General features: G+C 43.4%; 2 protein-coding genes across 5 annotated transcripts in view; both read left to right on the top strand.

Moving 5' to 3' along the window:
- Nucleotides 1–3111: 3111 nt before the first annotated feature.
- On the top strand, nt 3112–16818 carry slc4a1a (solute carrier family 4 member 1a (Diego blood group)). The gene is made up of 21 exons (XM_061845129.1): nt 3112–3260; nt 4202–4272; nt 4394–4452; nt 5892–5992; nt 6054–6100; nt 6173–6338; nt 6995–7130; nt 7768–7837; nt 7912–7954; nt 8031–8215; nt 8393–8600; nt 8660–8863; nt 9297–9445; nt 9528–9722; nt 10379–10612; nt 10674–10763; nt 12086–12252; nt 12336–12577; nt 13352–13521; nt 13796–13969; nt 15072–16818. Exons 2-21 carry the CDS (start codon nt 4246–4248, stop codon nt 15147–15149), a joined length of 2745 nt encoding a protein of 914 aa, XP_061701113.1. The 5' UTR covers nt 3112–3260; nt 4202–4245; the 3' UTR covers nt 15150–16818.
- ubtf (upstream binding transcription factor) overlaps nt 16570–18467 on the top strand; it is a 15044-nt gene continuing 13146 nt past the window's right edge. Inside the window, exon 1 of one of the 4 annotated variants that reach the window (XM_061845135.1) lies at nt 16570–16818. The gene's annotated coding sequence lies outside the window, so the exon portion shown is untranslated. Of the gene's footprint in view, nt 18455–18467 lie in introns of all 4 variants that reach the window. The other 3 variants (XM_061845139.1, XM_061845137.1, XM_061845136.1) reach the window with 3 other exon arrangements.

Below are 18467 nucleotides of genomic sequence, written 5' to 3'. Positions count from 1 at the left end.
ACTTAATGTCTTTTTACCTCATCATTTCTCAGAAGACTTAAATGGTTCGGCATGTTGGATAAAATTTGAAGAGGAGGCTCGAATGCACGGTTACCCTGATAGATTAATTTTTAAATTGAGCTTCTTTGGGTGGAACTGTGTACGACTGGTTAGCACATCTGCCTCGCAGTTCCGAGGACCGTGGTTCAAATTCAGCCTCGCCTGTGTGGGGTTTGCGTGTTCTCCCCGTCGTACCTGTGTGGATTTTCTCTGGGTGCTCCGTTTTCTTCCCGTGTCCCCAAAACAGGCACAGTTGAATGAAATGTTTTATAAAAATGTCTTCAGTTCACATTTTTGTAAACATCTAAAATGTATTTTTTGTCAGCTTTCCATATCCAGTCTTAAATATTTAACATTTTTTTTAAATGTCTTGAAAAAATGTCTTCAGTGTTTCTGTAAACCTCAAAGAAACACACACCTCTAATGAAACACAATCACAGATCACTTCCAAACATACATACATCCATTTTCTTAGCCGCTTATCCTCACGAGGGTCGCGGGGAGCGCTGGAGCCTTTCCCAGCTATCAACGGGCAGGAGGCGGGGTACACCCTGAACTGGTTGCTTACACTCACACCAAGGGGCATTTTAGAATGTCCAATTACTGTTGCATGTTTTTGAGATGTGGGATAAAACCAGAGTTCCTGGAGAAAACCCACACAGGCACGGGGAGAGCATGGAAACTCCTCTCAGGTGGGTCTGGGATTGAACCCAGGACCTCAGAACTGTGAGGCCAACGCTTTACCAGCTGCTCCACCGTGTCGCCCCACTTCCAAACACTTTCTTTTTTCTTTTCCCCGGTTTAACTTCTTCCCTCGCTAGAAAAACTTCGCCAAAGTGCGAGCGCTGGAATAAATCCAAAATGGGTGACTTCCTCTTCAGTGGGTCCTTTTAGATATTTTTGTGGGTGCTGTTATGATTAACGTCTACCGAAATTGTCAACGTGCACAATGAGTTTCAGGGGCTCATTTTTTTCCTCACTTTATAGGGAAATCTCACAAAATGGCTGCCTTCAACCAACATGGCCCTTTTTCAATTGAATTACGGGAATCGAACATTGACCCGTTTTCGTGTATCCTTCCATGATAGACGATTCTGTGTTGATGTGTGCAACTGGTTACTTTTTTTTTTTTTTTTTTTTTTTTACCACTCATGAAAACTCCCCAAGATGTCCGACTTTGTTCAAGTAACGCTCTTCTGTCTCTGTTCCCAATATCTTGGTTTACTTTATTAAGACAAAATATGCATCCAAGTCATGAGTGTGTGCCGAATAACGCGTCCAGCGTGTCACGTCTCGATATCCAGAAATCGTGTTTTATGCGACTGACGTCAGGGTCCACATGACTCGCACAAGACATTCTCTCGCGGTTTATGCCGCTTTCCCCGAGAGACCAACACTCGGTAATCGATTCGGAAGCTAACAATAGCGTCGTATTCTTTTACTGATAATACAAGTACGTCGCTTACCTTGGAGCAGGCAAAATGTGTCGGTTGAATTTCGAGTGATTGAAATGACTACGCGAATGATCGCATTTTCCCGAGCCTGCATTTTTTTTCTGATTTAAAAAAAATAATAATAATAATAATTTCATTACTGAATATTTTGGAGGTTATATTTAAATGCCAATAACGTTACCATAAGCAATGTCTGCGCTCTGCTGTGATTGGCTGATGTACCTTTGAACTTGTGACTTTTCACTTTTGCTCAGCAGAATTTTAAAAAATATATTAACAATTTTGTCCAAAGAAATGCATGCATGTTTCTCCAAATGTTGAGTTTTTTTATTTTGATGCGAAACACACAAATGCATTGTCATACTTTTTCTGGTACAAATTAAACTTGCTAAAAAAATATATATATTTTTTACATGTTTTTTCAATGCATTTTTCCATTGTGGTCCTTACTGACTAAAATTGTAAAATATTATATCCAGATTTTGTGACCCTTAACCCAGAATGCAAAATAATCATTGGGTAAAAACAAAAGTAAACAGTTGGTCATACTGTACATGATTTTTATTGGACGTGGATGATATCCTTATTATATTTTCAAATTAAACTTCTATTTTGACCGATTTTTTTTTTTAAAAGCATCAAAATATTTGGAGATATTTTCTATTGCTGTAATTTTTGCATTCAACCGTTAGAGAGAACTAATGGGTCAATGTGGTCTCATGCCACCTTATCTCTACATCCGCTGGAAGGAATGGCTGAAATCGCTCCATTCATCAAATGAGTCCTGCTGTGTTAAATATTTGCGTGAAAAGTACACATTAATTTTATTTCGTACGCCACAGGATTGGTCACCAGACCGGTTTGGACTCATGAGATCCTTACAGATGTAATTTAGTGTCCAGGGAGAAGACTTCGGGAGTGCTTCGTTGGCACATGACGTTGCCAGGGGTCCACCAAAATCTATGTGATGACCCCAAGTCCTCTTCCCTTACCCGTGATCTCAAAGCCCAATTTTTCATCCCTTAACATGAACCCATAGTTGCTAGACCATTATCCTCACCTCTTAATCATCTCCAATTCATAGACCTGAACCCGAAGTCCTGAAACCTTGGTCCTTGCGCATTTGTCCTTCACCCTTAACCATTATTGTGTATCCTAACCCATAATCTCTTACCATAACTCAGAACTAAACGTTAGTCCCCAACCTTAACCTGTACTCCCAAAATCCTGCTCCCTAATTTGGTGTCCCTAACCATAAACTATGGTAACTCACTCCCTGTCAATAACCCAAAAAGGAAAGTCCTGACCCCATATTCTGTAATTATGTCGTGTAATTTTGAGGGAATCCCAAACGTGTCAACAAGATGACGTATTTTGGCATGATATAATCGAATGCCCCTTTTCTACCCCCTTGTGTGCCACCCCCAGCAGCCCAAACGGTGGCACAAGTGGACGCTTCGTCGGCCATGTTTGTTGAGAGCTAGTAGTCCAACTAGGGCTGGGATATCCCAGCGTCAAGGTGTCGCTGAATGATAGCGCTGATGTGCTGTCACGTGGGGCCTTATCTACGTCGAACTTGCGGGGTTGCTCGGCAACCGGAGAGACTGCGGGGTACGGCGCTTTCCCCAGTTTGACGTAGTTTTGCTTTTGGGTGTTCCCGCTCTTTGCCGCGGGGGTCTCGTCAAGGTCGCCTGGTCGCCGCTCATTTTCGTACAGGACACGCCGACAGCTGCTGGAAGCCAGGCGGGAGGGAGTACCTGCATGCAGGTAAGGGTGTGGTCTACTCTGAACCAGGGTCCCACCTGTTTTATATTTATACATCATATAGTTTATATTTATGCTTGTAACCTTAACCCTACCCATAGTCCCTACTACATTACCCTAACCCTAACCAGTCATCCCTAAATAACCCATAATTCCTAACCCTTAGTCCTTAACCTATAGTCCCAGACCCTTAATCCCCAATCCTAACCTAATCCATTGTTTCTAAAACGATCCCGAATTCATAGTCCTTACACTGTCCCATAGTCCCTGTCTGGAACCCATAGTCTTCACACCTATCTGAAAACCCTACTCTGGAACCCATGGTCCTCAACTGCTGAGTCCCTACCTCCCTCAAAATTTAATGCATAGTCAATAACTTTAAGACTAAGTCATTAACCCTTCATCCTGAATCCGTAGTTGTTAATAATAGTCTCCAGAACTAATTCATAGAATTTAGCCTAACCCATAGACCCTAACTCTTGGGCCGGATTCTACAGTCTTCAACCAAAACCCATTGACCTTAACTCGTAGTCCGTAACTTTTAGTTCCCAACCTTCGCGTCAGACGCCACGGCTAAGTCGTAGTGAGGAACCTTAAACCATAGTGTGTAATCCAAAACCTGTACACTGTTTTATTGATCTTGAGCAGTGGGCCTTTTATTGATAAGAATGTATTTTTATTAGTTGTTTTTTTTTTTTTGTGAACCCAAGTCCTTGAGTGGGACTTTGAAGACAAGAGGGTGTGACTCAAAGATAGAACAGTCATAGTTTTTCTTAACGGTTGATTATCAGTCTGAAGCCATGAGTCTGGACTTCAATTTATAGTGACTTCACGCTGTCGTCACATCTCTCCGTGTGTTGCTGTTTATGTTGAAATCATAACTGACTTCGATGGCCGGAATCCCAAATGTGTGTAGAGTTGAACCTTTACCACGTTTATCCTAGGTAATGTACAAAAGTAGCTGAAAGTGTCAACCCAGGAAGCAGCAATGGATGACAAATTGGACTTTGATGAGGTTGGTCTTTCTTTTGTCATTCGTGGCCATCATCTGACATGAACATCGGATTAATCCGACAAATTTCCAGTTGCATTCCCCCCCCCCCCCCCCACATTAAATAATTTTCCTTCTCCTGCAGGGCAGGGACGTGTCATATGAAGGCCGTGATTCCGCATTCCTCCCTTCCCCGTTGATAATGTGAGTCCCCATGTCATAAGCAAAGCTAATCGCGCATCCATAAATTAGATTCATGACAGTCTTTTCACGCTGCACTCTGTCAAAGCTTGAAAAAGTTATAAAAATGGTAAGAACAATTGTCAGAGCTCTGCAGCATTTTATGTGACAGCTGTACATGAGTAATGATTGCTACTGCATGTATGTTGGACGTGACTGGCAAACGTTCCAAGAATAAATTGATTCAAAGCAAAAATTATTTGAACCATAGAAAGAAATAGGCGGCATTGCATTTGGGAACTGGATATGAGTAATAAATACTATATATGCAGGTATGAATAGCAAGTATGCATAAATTCTGTATCTTGGCGCTGTCAGTCAGAATTCTCCAATTTTCTCCAAATTCGGTCAATTTATTTAATTAATCTGATAAATACACGAATTGATTAGCCTTAACTATTGATCAGTCCCCACGTGTGTTCGTTATTGTGACAAATTATTGAGTAATTCTGGAGATGGAACGATTTCATTTACATAGGTATATGTGAACAAGACCAAGAGTTGAAAGCAGGGTTTTCCATCTCATGTATGAAATCTGATAAAATGCATTCCCACCCCACAAAAAAAAAACAGATAAGTACAGTGGTTGGAGTTTTGCTGTCATCTAGTGGCCAAAACATTGAAGCACAGCCCAGTTGCTGATGTTTCATTTTGAACCTACATTGGTAGATACTGACCTCGTGTGGCCATTGACAAAATTGCAGCTTCTTAAAGTAGTAGGTCATATTTTTCCCTTTACAGCACAGGTGTCAAACTCAAGGCCCAGGGGCCAGATCTGGCCCGCCACGTGATTTTGCGTAGCCCACGACGCCAAATCTAGAGTGTCAATTTCCGTGATTCTTGTAAAAATCTGGACCAAAATTTCAAATTGTCATACATCACAAAAGGTAAAGTTGAGATATTACAAGCGTTTTTGTGTTCCCAAACGTGAATAGTTGAAAAACACATTACCCTTGATTTCTGATTCCAAAACAAGTTCAGAAATTGATGATGTAAATATGATGAGATGACTAAATGTTATTGTTTCACGGTCATAACGGCCCTCTGAGGGAACCCGGAACAAGAATGTGTCCCGTGAGAAAAATGAGTTTGAGACCCCTGCTTTACAGTATTGGGTCACCATGCCCTCAATCTGGACCAGATTGTCAAAGAGGGCTATGATGTTCTCAGAGTGAACCAGGAAGTGTTTAAGGTTAATTCAGAAGTATCTAAAGTGGACTACAATGTCCTCAAAGTGGAGTAAATTGTCAGAGTTCTTTGGAATGTTGTTAAACTGGACCAGTCATTCTTTAAAGCTAAGCAAACTGTCCTCAAAATGGACCAGATTTGTCTACCTACCCACGAGGTCTACGGTAATTCTTGTGTAGCGTCATTGAATGCTGTACTCCACTCCTCCATTCCAGGAGGAGTCCGGCAGACCGTGGTGATCTGTGCAATGTACAACTCTGGCGGAACGGCGAGGATGCACTTGTGGAAAAGGGCGTCATTTCCTGTAATTCAGACGGTAGGCTCCACTCGACTCCATCTCGTGGCGTTTTGTCTCATACTCCACGTGGTTCTTTCAGCCCACCTCAACCTGAACACCAACGCCACCACCAGAGGCGACGCTCAAGTCAGTCTGCAATTCCAAAATAATTTTTCCACCAACTTTGTAAACTAAGTGAGAGTACAATTTGGACTGCAGGCGTACGTGGAACTGAACGTGCTCCAGGGAAACACCTGGCAGGAGACAGGCCGATGGGTTGGCTTCGAGGAGAACTTCAACGGAGCCACGGGAGTCTGGGGTCCTTCCCACACATCCTATCTGACCTTCAAGAGTCTCATCCAGCTACGCAAGACCATGAGCACAGGTGACTTTGGACCTCGTGTCATGATTAAATCATCATTTTTGAGGGGCCACACAAGCACAATCTCATCTTTTTCCAGTAATTTTTAAAAAGACCCAAATGTCTTTTGGATTGACCACAATGTAAATTTAGCGGAGCAAAATGTCCTCAAGTTGCACCAAGATGGCCTCAAAGTGGCAAAAATGTTCTCAAAGTGAACAAAACTTCTCTAAGTGGACGAGAATGGACTCAAAGCCTCTTAGACTGTTGTTGACGTGGACCACAATGTCCTCAAAGTACATTACAATTTTCTCAAAGTGGACCGGAATGCATATGAAATGGACCAAAATGCCTTCAAGGTTTCCTTGAAGAAACTAAAAGTGGACCATGATGTTCCTAGAGAGAACTGTTATGTTCCTAAAGAAGACCAAAATGTCCTCAAACTGAACTAGAATGTCCACTGGACATGAATGTTATTTTTCCAAAATGCACCGGAGTGTCCTCAATGTGGACTTAAATGTTTGGCAAGTGGTCTTGAATGTTCAGTAAGTGACTCCGAAATGTGCCTCAAGTCTGCCAAGATCCAAAAGTAGTCCAGACTAATCAATCTAGCTACCTACGAAGTCTCTGAGGTTTTTTGTTTTTGTTTTTTTTTCCCGACATTGGCATTATTTACACAGGTGCTGTCATCTTTGACCTGAACGCCAGCAGTTTGTCATCTGTGGCCGAGAATGCGGTGGACGCGCTCGTCAACAAGAACGAGATCCGAGCCAGCGATCGGGACGCTCTGCTGAGAGCGCTCCTCATGCGGCGCAGGTCAGACCCTTGCTCCCCAGGGGTCTTCTCACGAATGCCCCACAGTAATCTTCAACCTTTGTCCACCTTGCGGACCATGAATTTATTTCTCTGTGGTGGATTTGGTTTATACATGTAATATTAATCAACAAAGTTTCATCACGTAAACCACAAGTGTCAAACCCAAGACTCGGGGACCAACTCTGGACCACCACATCATTTTATGTGCTCCACTCAACCAAATAGTGCCCATCGATTTCACGTTTTGTGCAGAAACCCGGCCCAAAACTGTAAAAAAAAGTTTTATTTCCAATAAGATTGAGCTATAGTCAGCATTTTTAATTACCAACGGCCCTTTTCAAATGAATTGAGCATTGCTATTTTCCATCACGTGTGATTTCAAAACTAGTTATCCATCCATGTTTAATAATATGAGGCAATAAACATTTGGTTTTATAGCTGTAATAGCCATCTGAGGGAAGCATAACTCCTGTACAACGCTGTCCACACCAAAAGTGGACTTGAAATCCCTACAACTGAATCGGTCTCAGGCCAGTTTGTACAGAAGTTGGGTCTGAGGTTAAAAAAAAAATTGAAGAACCGCTGTTAGAAGGCCTTCTTTGTGTTTTGTCCCCCCCCCCCCCCCACACCTTCCCAGCCAGTCCGACAGAGCTGTGGTCAACCCCTCAGGAGACATCGAGATGCAGACGTTTTCTGTTTCCAAAAAGGTATTCATCTCGTTTTTGCAGTTTTTCCATCCGAAATAGTCCAAATGCATCATAGGTTCCCCATTTTTTTGCAGAGGGACGGCTCTGACAACATGGAGGCTTCCATCGTCCTCTCAGGTACAATATTTCCACACCGTGTTCAAATATTTGGAAGTTTGAGCTCAACTAAAATAAAAAAAACTGTCTCCAAAAGGTGCCTTGGATGTTCTAGAGAAGCCAGTGGTGGCTTTCGTCAGGCTTAGAGACTCCGTGGTGATGGACTCTGCGCTGGAATGTCCTGTCCCTGTGCGCTTTGTGTTCATCCTGGTTGGCCCTAGTCAAGCTGGGATGGACTACAGCGAGAGTGGTCGTGCAATGGGAGCTCTGATGGCTGACTGGGTGAGAAAAGTGACAATGGGGTGCGACCATGTCTCTTGACTGGTTTGGTTGAGATGAAGAGACAGAGGGTAGATAGAAAGAGAAAACTGGATAGAGGAGTGGAGAGACCAGGGGAGGGATAAGTGAATTGGCACAACAACAGACAAGGAGCGAACCTCTTCCGTTCTGCTGCACCAGGTGTTCTGCCTGGAGGCTTTCTTAGCACAGACTGACCAGGACCTGACCAACGCCATTGCAGACTTCATGGACTGTAGTATCGTCATCCCCCCGACGGAGATCCAAGACTTGGGGATGCTAGAGCCCGTTATCAAGTTCCAGAAGAGGATGCTGCAGGACAGACTGCGCCCCACCGACAACCGGCTGTCCTTTGGTGACAGAATTAAAGGTAAGCCAGTGAAAGCAAGATTCGACCAAAGAACTTCAGGGTCAATTTGATATGTCCAGTTAAGAAACCCCCGGAGCCACCCAGAGAAGACCCCCTGGCCCGTACCGGGTATCCTTTTGGGGGCATGGTGAAAGACATCCAGCGTCGCTACCGCCACTACATCAGCGACTACACCGATGCCCTCAACCCGCAGGTCATGGCCGCCGTCATCTTCATCTACTTTGCCGCCCTGTCGCCGGCCATCACCTTCGGAGGACTTTTAGGTAGGACTGAAAGCATCTCGCAGGTCTCCAGTCACCAAGCTTTTTTTGGGTCCGTGGACCGGTTTCATGAACCGCAATATTTTCACTGCTTAACTGACCTGGTGTGTCGGAGAATTTCCAGGACTGGTGTTACAAAAGATTGATTTAAATTCCAAACTACAAACTACGTTTTCCCCTTTGAAGTCATCCCCATGCCAGGGCCCAAGTGTGTCACCAATCCCGTTTTTGAGCACACCAGAGTAATTTAAAAAAAAAACAGCGAAACAGTGAAAAACAGCTAAATGGTACATTGCCAGGATTGAGTGCTACATAAAGTATTTCTCAGTTTCTGCACATTTTCATCAGTTATGTTCAAACATTTAGAATGTATTTAGAAACAACTCTCTGGACTCGTTTTACTAGTTCCTGAACTATTCTTCCATTGTCGTCCTAGCTGACAAAACAGAGAAGATGATGGGTGTGTCAGAGCTGATGCTCTCCACTAGCATCCAAGGTATCATCTTCTGCCTCATCGCCGCACAGCCTGTCCTGGTTCTCGGCTTCTCTGGACCGCTGCTGCTCTTCGAGGAGGCTTTTTACAGTGTACGAGTCCGCCGTGAGTATCACCGTTGCTTTGTCGTACCTCATTGTCACGCATATGTGCCTTGTCGATCCCTTGCAATAGTTCTGCAAATCCCAGGGCATTGAGTACATAGTGGGCCGTATCTGGGTGGGCATGTGGCTCATTGTGATCGTGGTGATCATCGTGGCGGTGGAGGGCAGCTTCCTGGTGCGCTACATATCCCGCTTCACCCAAGAAATCTTCTCCATCCTCATCTCCCTCATCTTCATCTACGAGACCTTCTTTAAACTCTATAAGGTTTCTCGCACCGAACTCTTGTTCTCATCATCTCAACATCCGTTTGCCCGACCATGCTTTTCTTTGCACTTGGTGTTGTGTAGACCTAATCCTAAAATCTTTACCCATAACACTAACCTGAACTTTTACCCTCACTCTTTCACTCTCAGATTGTTTGAAAAGTTTGAAAACCACTGCCCTAATGGCAAAACTCACCCCATTTTCTCAACACTTACACTAACCCCTATGCCTCACCTTTACCCTTAGCCCAAAACCTTACCCCAAAACCCTGACCCTAAACTTTACCCTTCATGTATCTCTTCACTATCTTACTCTAAATTCTTACACCTCAACTTTACCCCGAACCACCTTATCTGTAACACGCCGAGCCCTGACCGCTAAACCCTTATTCATAACCTGTCCTCCTTTTCCCCAACCCTCAATTAAACCTAATCCTAACCATTATGGCTAACCTTAATGCTTGTGTGTAATGTTTACTCTCATCCTACTTAGAGTAAGCAAACCCTTACTCTTATTCTATTCCTTGTCCATAACCGTACCGTGATCCCAAAACCATTTACTCTAACAGTCACGTAAAACCGCTCACCCTTATCCTTAAGCGCTATGACTACAACACTTAGCCTGATCATAAATTCACAGTTTCTCCCCCTGCACAGATCTTCCAGGCCCACCCTTTGCTTCTGAACTACAAACATCTGAACGACACCCTAGAGAACCCCTTCCACAGCATCTACAATAAGACTCCCAACGGCACAGGGGTCGTCCACACTGTGCCTATTGAGGACCCGTACCCCAACACAGCGCTACTATCTATGTGCTTGATGTTTGGCTGTTTCTTCATCGCCTACTTCTTGCGCCTGTTCAAGAATGGCACATTCCTGCCCGGCTGGGTAAGTCCACCGCCACTGAGTTCAAATCTGGTCTTTTTTCTGACCGGCGTTGTCATCACAGCTGCGACGCTTGATCGGAGATTTTGGGGTCCCCATCGCTATTTTCGTCATGATCGCTGTGGATATCAGTGTTAAGGACACCTACACTCAGGCAAGTTATTGAAGCATTTCGTGTGTGCAGAGGTGGGGGACTCGAGTCGCATGGCCAAAACTAACGAAAGACTTGACTTGGTATGCTTGACGCTTGACTGAATACGAGGTAGTGCGCGATTGTTTTGGTTTCTTTAAATATATTATTTGAATAGTGCATGTGACAGTAAAAGTACAAATACCGGGTGAAAAATGGTCCATGTGACAATACTGTACAGTAAATGCTGGAACTGACTGAAAGTGTATAAGTTGCATTTTGACTTACTTAAAGGGGAAATCCAGTGCTTGCATTAACAGCGTATCCAATCGGTCATGTAATATGTACCCTATTTTGACAATGTGATGTTAAATCTTCTCTCATTTAATAGTGTTTTGAGAAGATTATTTTATCGACAATTACGAATTTAATGAAATTTCCCAAATTTAATGGAATAAAAAAATATTTCAATTTTTATTTGAATTTAAAATGTATTTTAATTTATAAAATAAAAAAAATGTAAACAATTGAAAACATTTTATTTAAATTTAATGAACGACAATTACGGACCCCGAAGCTAGGCTAAAGGCCTCCGCCACTACCACGAAGCTCCGCGAAAGGCCTCCGCCACCTGAAAGCTCGGCTCACGGCCCGCCGCCGCAGCTGGCTCGTCAGATTCCGCGTCATTCCCGTCAGAAGAACCATCTGCGGCTGCCGGCCCGGAGCTCCCCCGGGGGCCTTTGTTTACGCACTGATGTCGCGCGCAGGCCTCCGAGTAGTCAGTCTCCGCGTCATTCCGCCTGAAGAACCATCCAAATATTCAACATTAATTACAGCCATAGCTTCAAATCTGTATGAAAGTATTCCTCCGTCTTCCCGATCAACCGATACTGCCATTTCTTCATCAGATGAGGATAAATCTGAGAAATCAGCGCTGGGCATAAAGGTGTCCCATGTAATCCATCTTTTGGAACGGCACAGTTTACGTCACATACGCCGACGTACATCATGTGACTCGCGAACGTGGCAGGGCTCCTGAAAATTCGTAATTGTCGATAAAAATCTTCTCAAAACACTATTAAATGAGAGAGGATTGAGCATCACATTGTCAAAATAGGGTACATATTACGTGACCTATCGGATGCGCTGTTCATGCAAAGCACTGGATTTCCCCTTTAAGCCAAGTAATGACTTGACTGGGTTTGCTTGAAATTTGGACTTGCTTGATTATTACCCCAGTACTGTCATTTTGGAAATGTTTGAAGGTTAAGACTTGAGACTCTGACACGCTCCCACCTCTGGTGGTTGGCATGCACAAATGTGAGCGTCATATTGCGCTCTTGCAGAAACTGGTCGTGCCGAAAGGGATCGAGGTGACCAATCCTGGCGTCCGTGGGTGGTTCATCAGACCTACGGGAGAAAAGAAGCCCTTCCCCATCTGGATGATGGCCGCTTGCTGCATACCAGCGGTGCTCGTCTTCATCCTCATCTTCCTCGAGTCCCAGATTACTACGTGCGTGACGATCAAATCAGGTTTCCTGACAATTGCAACATTTTTTGTTGTTGTTAAGATTGCAATGTTTCTTTCTTTTGCAGGCTGATTGTTAGCAAACCTGAGAGGAAGATGGTCAAAGGCTCTGGTTTCCACTTTGACCTGCTCCTCCTTGTCACCATGGGTGGCATCTCATCCATGTTTGGGGTTCCCTGGCTGAGTGCTGCCACGGTGCGCTCTGTCACGCACGCCAACGCGCTCACCGTCATGTCCAAGGGCCCCAAACCGGAGATCGAAAAGGTGCTGGAGCAACGGATCAGCGGCATTCTAGTCGCCATCTTGGTTGGTAAGTAAATTCAGTGTGCTTAGGCTGAACCAGGACTTTCTTTTGTCTAATGTCATGGGAAAAAAACGACTCCTTCTTTTACAGAGAATGCGTGCAAAGCATTTTTATTACTATTGTAGGGATTTGCGAGTTTGGACCCTACGCGTGTTCGCTGATCGAGGAAGGGATGACCAATGATTAGACAAAGTTAACAGCAAATGGATTTATTGCAAGTTTTTATCTGTATGGGTCCTTGGTGGAAGTGGCTGGCCCCCCTCGCAGGATGGTAACTTTCCACACCATATCTGGTGTCGTTCGTCTCCACGGCAACACCTGGGAGAGGAGGATTCCACCAGCCAGTTTTCTGCGTACAAAGATCAAGGACAGCCACCGCGCTCCACAACACATCGCTGTCTGATTAGCAAATGGACAACACTTTATCGGTTGATTAAATGTATAAGGTCATATTTAAGCAAATAATTAAAGTGCAATAAAAGTAAAATAGTCTTCACTATGTATTTGAAAAGAGAGCAGACAACAGACACAGTGAAAGGAAGTATGATGGGATTTGGCCCTAATGTCTATTCTCAAACACAGAATTTTGTACTTCCTGCTCCCTAAATGTACCAGAAGAATAAACGTAATACAATTCTAAAGGAAACCATGTGTTACTATCCCAAGCTTCACTCATGAGAGGGACACAACTCCAATTTAGTAGTCCACGTAAGATACGGTAGAAAAATTTCCATCAAATTACAAGTACTGGGTACGTAGTACTTGACTTCTTTGTTTCAGGCGTCTCTATTTACATGGAGCCTCTACTGAAGATGATCCCCATGACGGCCTTGTTTGGAATCTTCCTCTACATGGGCGTCACATCCCTGAATGGAATTCAGATGTGGGATCGGATGCTTCTGTTGATCACGCCAAAGAAATACCACCCGTCCGATGCCTACGCCACCAGGGTACACACGTTCTTCCAAGTCAAATATGTTAACACAGCAATTCTCAAACTGGAGTCCCCCGATTGCTTTTGGTCTGCAATATAATTAGCAATATTTTTTTTTAATGTTGGGTAATTGAAAAAGTTAGTTTTGGGCAGTTACAACTACGACATAATTGTGATGTTACCGCATACAACGGAATATCCCTTGTACGCAGGTGCCCTCTCGCTTCTGAAGGTACCTCGGAAAGCGGAAAATTCACGATTCGACTTTTTTTGTTTTTCCTTTTGTATAGGTGTCCACGATGCGCATGCACCTTTTCACGCTGATCCAGCTGGTGTGTTTGGCCGTGCTGTGGGCGGTGAAGATGAGCCCCTTCTCCCTGGCGCTGCCCTTCATCCTGCTGCTCACCGTGCCGCTCCGCATGGTCATGACCGGGACCCTCTTCTCCGTCATGGAGATGAAATGCGTGAGTCCGCTCGACATTCCCTCGGAACATTGTCATTTAGTCGAATTCCCGATACCGACAGATGGGTTTGATCATTCGTCGATGGGGAGCAAGGGGGGAAAAAAAGTGAGCTGGTGGTTTTGAGAATAAAATAATCTTTCATTTTGATTTTAATTGTAGTGGTATTAATTACTTTATCATAATCAACCAATGTTTTTTTTTACGTTAGAAAATTTACCATTTATCTGACTAGTATTTTTGGTATTGTAATTTACCATAAATTAATAACTGACTCAGGCAATGAATAAAAAAATCAAAATATTAACTGTTTTTAATACTATATAATTATTTACAAAAAATAAGTGAACCAATCAGAGATAAATTGTTTTGTTAATGAATGAAATATTCATTGTTTCAAAGACATTGTTTTTGTATTTACAATAAATCTATCAATTATTCAATTAAATTATTACAAAATGGAAAATGCATTTTACTGATATTTTGTGATCATTATTTACAATTAAAAAAAATAACCAATTAGTAAAGTAATTAAATTATGAATGAGTGCATTTGAATTAGGCACTTTTAAAATAAAAAAAAATGCTAAATTAATGCAACAAATACAACAGGACATCCGATGATGTAAAGCAGAGTTGGGAAAACTTGAGCGCTCATGGGACGCATTTTATTTTTTAATAACTTGTAAATGAGGTAAAAAGAAAAGAAGGTGCATTCTCTGCATGTGACTTATTTGATTTTTAATATTAAAATAATAATAATAAATAATAATAATTCTCATTTTAATACAGTATTTATAATGAATTTACTTGAGCTAACAAAGTGTTTAATCCATTAAAATAAATTTTAAATGTTTATGTAAAATTGTCCATTTTACAAATGTTTTATTGTAATATTTACAATAAGTAAATGAACCAATTATTTAATGAGATGAATGTATGGTAAATTAATAAAAATACATTTAAAGTACCATATTTCAGGGGGGCAACGGCCAAATGAAAGTATTACGGGCCTCTTCATAATGTAAATGCTGCATAGTGGGGATCAAGGAACTGAGCAGGCTTGGCCCCCACCGACAATCCAGATTTGCTTGTTTGTGTTGCAGTTGGACGCAGACGACGCCAAGGTGAAATTTGAAGAGGACGTCGGGGAGGATGTCTACAATGAGTCCCCACTTCCATGAGCGAAAATCAAATCGATTCCAACGTACGATTCATCGATTCATTTAGAAGAGAAATATCTGCAAGAAAAAAAAATCCCTCCCTATTTAAAGCTTCATCCTGTCATGCAGAAATACATTTAAGATTCTTTTGTTTTACTATTGCAGACGATACCAGTGGCATTTTTTCATTTAGATGTAGATTTTTTTTTCGGGTGTGTAACTTAGGTGTTTCCTGTGATGTAAAGTCCATTTTATGCATTGTTTTTAATGGGAGTACGCAGGATATTTATCATTCTCCAACAAATTCTCATACTTTGTTACATCTTCTGCCTTGTTTTAGTGGTTTGTCAAGTTGTCATTTTAAGGCATTTTCTGTCCGGTCCACAAATCCGGCATTCGTATGGAGACATATGCTGTTATATCAGAATTGAATGAATGCTTTTTACAAGTGTTAGACAGAGAATATGAATACATGTTGTTTTTCTTCTTCGTGTCTGTACATGCATAGAGTTTAACATGAATAAACCGATTAGGAAATGGTGTTCTATTTTTCCCATTGGTATTCATTTAATATTCATTTAAAAATTCACTATTTTAATAACAGAATACCAATTAATGTAAACAAAAGCACAACGTGTGAAGTATTCAGTATTTTAATAACACAAATTGATGTAAACAAAAACTCAAGGTACAGAATTCTCAGCTTCGACAAGTTGCTTTCATGACCCTTCAGTTCAAGGGGCTTATTCCGGTGATGTTTGAAAAGTGCACATTTAAAATGGAATAAAGGAAGACATTAAACTTTGTGATGACTCAAAACGATCACGGCCACGCGTTATCCCGCATTTATCTTTATTTGAAACGTTTCAAACGGTGAAATACATATTGAAACATGGGACGTACGTAGATGTCAAGATACCCTACAGCAAGCGAACGCAGCACTGTTGAACGGGGCCCAGAAGTCTGCGAGTCGTTTGTTTTGCTCACCCGGCTGCCGCAATTGGACGGCCCGCGGTTCCGCCCACAAACACGCAAGGTGGAGTTGGAAAAAGGAAAAAAAAAAAAAAAAAAAAAAAAGAGCCCGTTTATAATATGAAGCTGTCAAATAGCTACCGACAATTTTTAAAACGAGCATTTCCTTTACAACGTACACCCGAGATCCATATAGTGACACAGCAGTGGGTGGACATGTAAAAACAAAACTTTTTTTTTTTTTTTTTTAATGAACCAAAAGCAATATAAGTCCGTCTCAACATACAAGGTTCGAAATATTAGGTCGGTCAAATGATGCGAACTTTCGATGTTGGAAGTCTTTCGGTTGTCCGATCAAAAAGTGTTGGCAAACATCAGCAACGGAGAGGAACGTGATGGCCGGGTTTCGGTCCGGCTCGCTCGGTCGATCGGTCGCCGCCTCCAGATGTAAAAAAAAAAAAAAAAAAAGAGATGGCGGCAGACGGAAACGACGGCGGTGGCGTCGGTCCGACAACATGGAAGACGTCTCGGCGTCGCGAAACGGTTAGGGTGGGGAGTGGGAAGCTTGCTGCGCGTTGACTGGAGGGAGACTGCGAGTGCGATGGAGGCGGGGGAAGAATCATCTCTGCGGGGACTGGAGCCGAGGACCGACGGCGCAGTACTGGCGATCGTTCAACCCTCCCCTTCTTCCTCCACCACGACGCCGAGAAGGAGCTAGGTAAGCCGAAGACGAGCCACCCCCGCTCGGTTCCGAACGCGATACGACTGCGCCCCGCGCGATCGACTGACTTCAATCGGCCGATTTGACCGTAAATGTTGCATTTTGATACGTGTGAAAAACGCGGATCGGTCGACGGCCTCCCCTTTGTACTCAAACCAACGACGGTGGGAAGGGGACAGACGAGGTCGGCCATAGCCGTATTTCTTATCCTCTGCGGCTGGTGGGAGAGGGAGACTTGTGGAGGTAACTACATGTTTAAAAACGACATTCAAGTGTGCTGGAATTAGGACATTTCCTCCTGGTGTGCTCTTCGTGCATTTTGGGGGGTTTGGTTGGGGGAAGCGCGCGGTACTTTCCGCGCCGAGACCTCCATGCGGCAGTTGGCAGAACAGCCAGCCGCCCCTGTCGGTTAGCCATCAGGGATCTTGGTTTAATATCTCGCCGCCCTTTCTCTCTCTCCCCCCCCCGACCGGCCGCGGACTACCGACTAGCGAAGTCCTCGGTGAAGCCGCTTTTCTTAGTCGTCGCCTTTTTTTTGGGGGGGGTGGGTTGACTAAAAGGAGCCCCGCGACGCCTCGTTGTTTCCTTCTTCTTCCCCGGCCGGCCATTTGGAGCTCGTGACGGTAGGTTTTGCTCGGAAGCATGGCGGACATTGGAGCTGGTTTTGTGGCGCCACGGAACCTTTGCGTCCTCCGACTTTCCTGCGTTCGTCTAGTTTATCCGAAAAACGTGAACCAAAAATCTGCTGTTTATCCATAGTTTTAGAAGGAATTGTGCAGTTAAAAACTGCCTTTTTTGCGGCTTTAAATTTTGTCTTTTGTAGCATACTGATTTCAATATTATAACATTTATTAAAAAAATCGTGATATCGGACGTGCTTTTTTGACTATAACCTAAAAACAAGCTCGAAGTGGACCTTTATAAATAATAGGCTGAAATTTTAGTATTCTTAAAACTAGCGTTTTTAACGTTTTTGTTGTATTGAAAATAACCCCAAAACTGTTATTTTAAACAGTTAATTCGGTACGGTATGTAAATGTTAGAAGGGATAAGGGTTCCCGAAACGTTGGCCGGGTACCGAAAAGTTCGGCGTCGCTGGTTCGCCCCGCGGCTGATGCCTTTTCGAGCTAACAGGCTAGCCGGAGCCATCAAGGACACAACGAACAACGAGCATCCGCCATCATGGAAGCGCCGCTCGGCTACGCCTCACTGAAGAATGTACCGCGGTTTCGCTCTGGATTCTCTAATAAAACCACACGATTAAAGAAAAAACGGTCTACCACACAATAATAAAAAAAAAACAACACATTTGTTAAAAGTAAACGGGAACATGTCGCCTTTCTTTCTGCTTATAGTGGAGATTTGAGTATAGCGCGGCGGAGCTAGATCCGTGGGTGATGAGGCTCCCGTGGCGCAGTGATAGCCGCCATTGTGGCCCCCTTCGTCGGAGAGCGAAAGCAGATCCCCCGTGGTCACCTGGTCGCCTCCAGCTGCCTCCGCGTCCGCTCGCTTCCTTCCTTCCTTTTTTTTTTTGTGGATCCACCCCAAAAACCCCGAGGCTCCCCCACTCGAAAATCCTCCATTACTTAGCAGGCCCCGGCGGAGAAAATGGTCGTCGAGCGTTCGAGAGAAGGTTTTGACGGAGG

Source organism: Syngnathoides biaculeatus, chromosome 16, assembly GCF_019802595.1.
Source record: "Syngnathoides biaculeatus isolate LvHL_M chromosome 16, ASM1980259v1, whole genome shotgun sequence".
In the NCBI taxonomy this organism is placed as follows: domain Eukaryota; kingdom Metazoa; phylum Chordata; class Actinopteri; order Syngnathiformes; family Syngnathidae; genus Syngnathoides; species Syngnathoides biaculeatus.
The sequence above is the reverse complement of the archived record's forward strand: the minus strand, read 5'-3'. Positions and strand labels throughout refer to the sequence as shown.

Excerpts from the sequence above, each read along its gene's own strand:
- slc4a1a (XM_061845129.1), top strand. The coding sequence starts at position 4,246 with ATGGATGACAAATTGGACTTTGATGAG. Across the intron at positions 13,522-13,795 it reads CCGATGCCTACGCCACCAGG|GTGTCCACGATGCGCATGCA; the intron begins GTACACACGTTC and ends CCTTTTGTATAG. Across the intron at positions 13,970-15,071 it reads CCGTCATGGAGATGAAATGC|TTGGACGCAGACGACGCCAA; the intron begins GTGAGTCCGCTC and ends TTTGTGTTGCAG.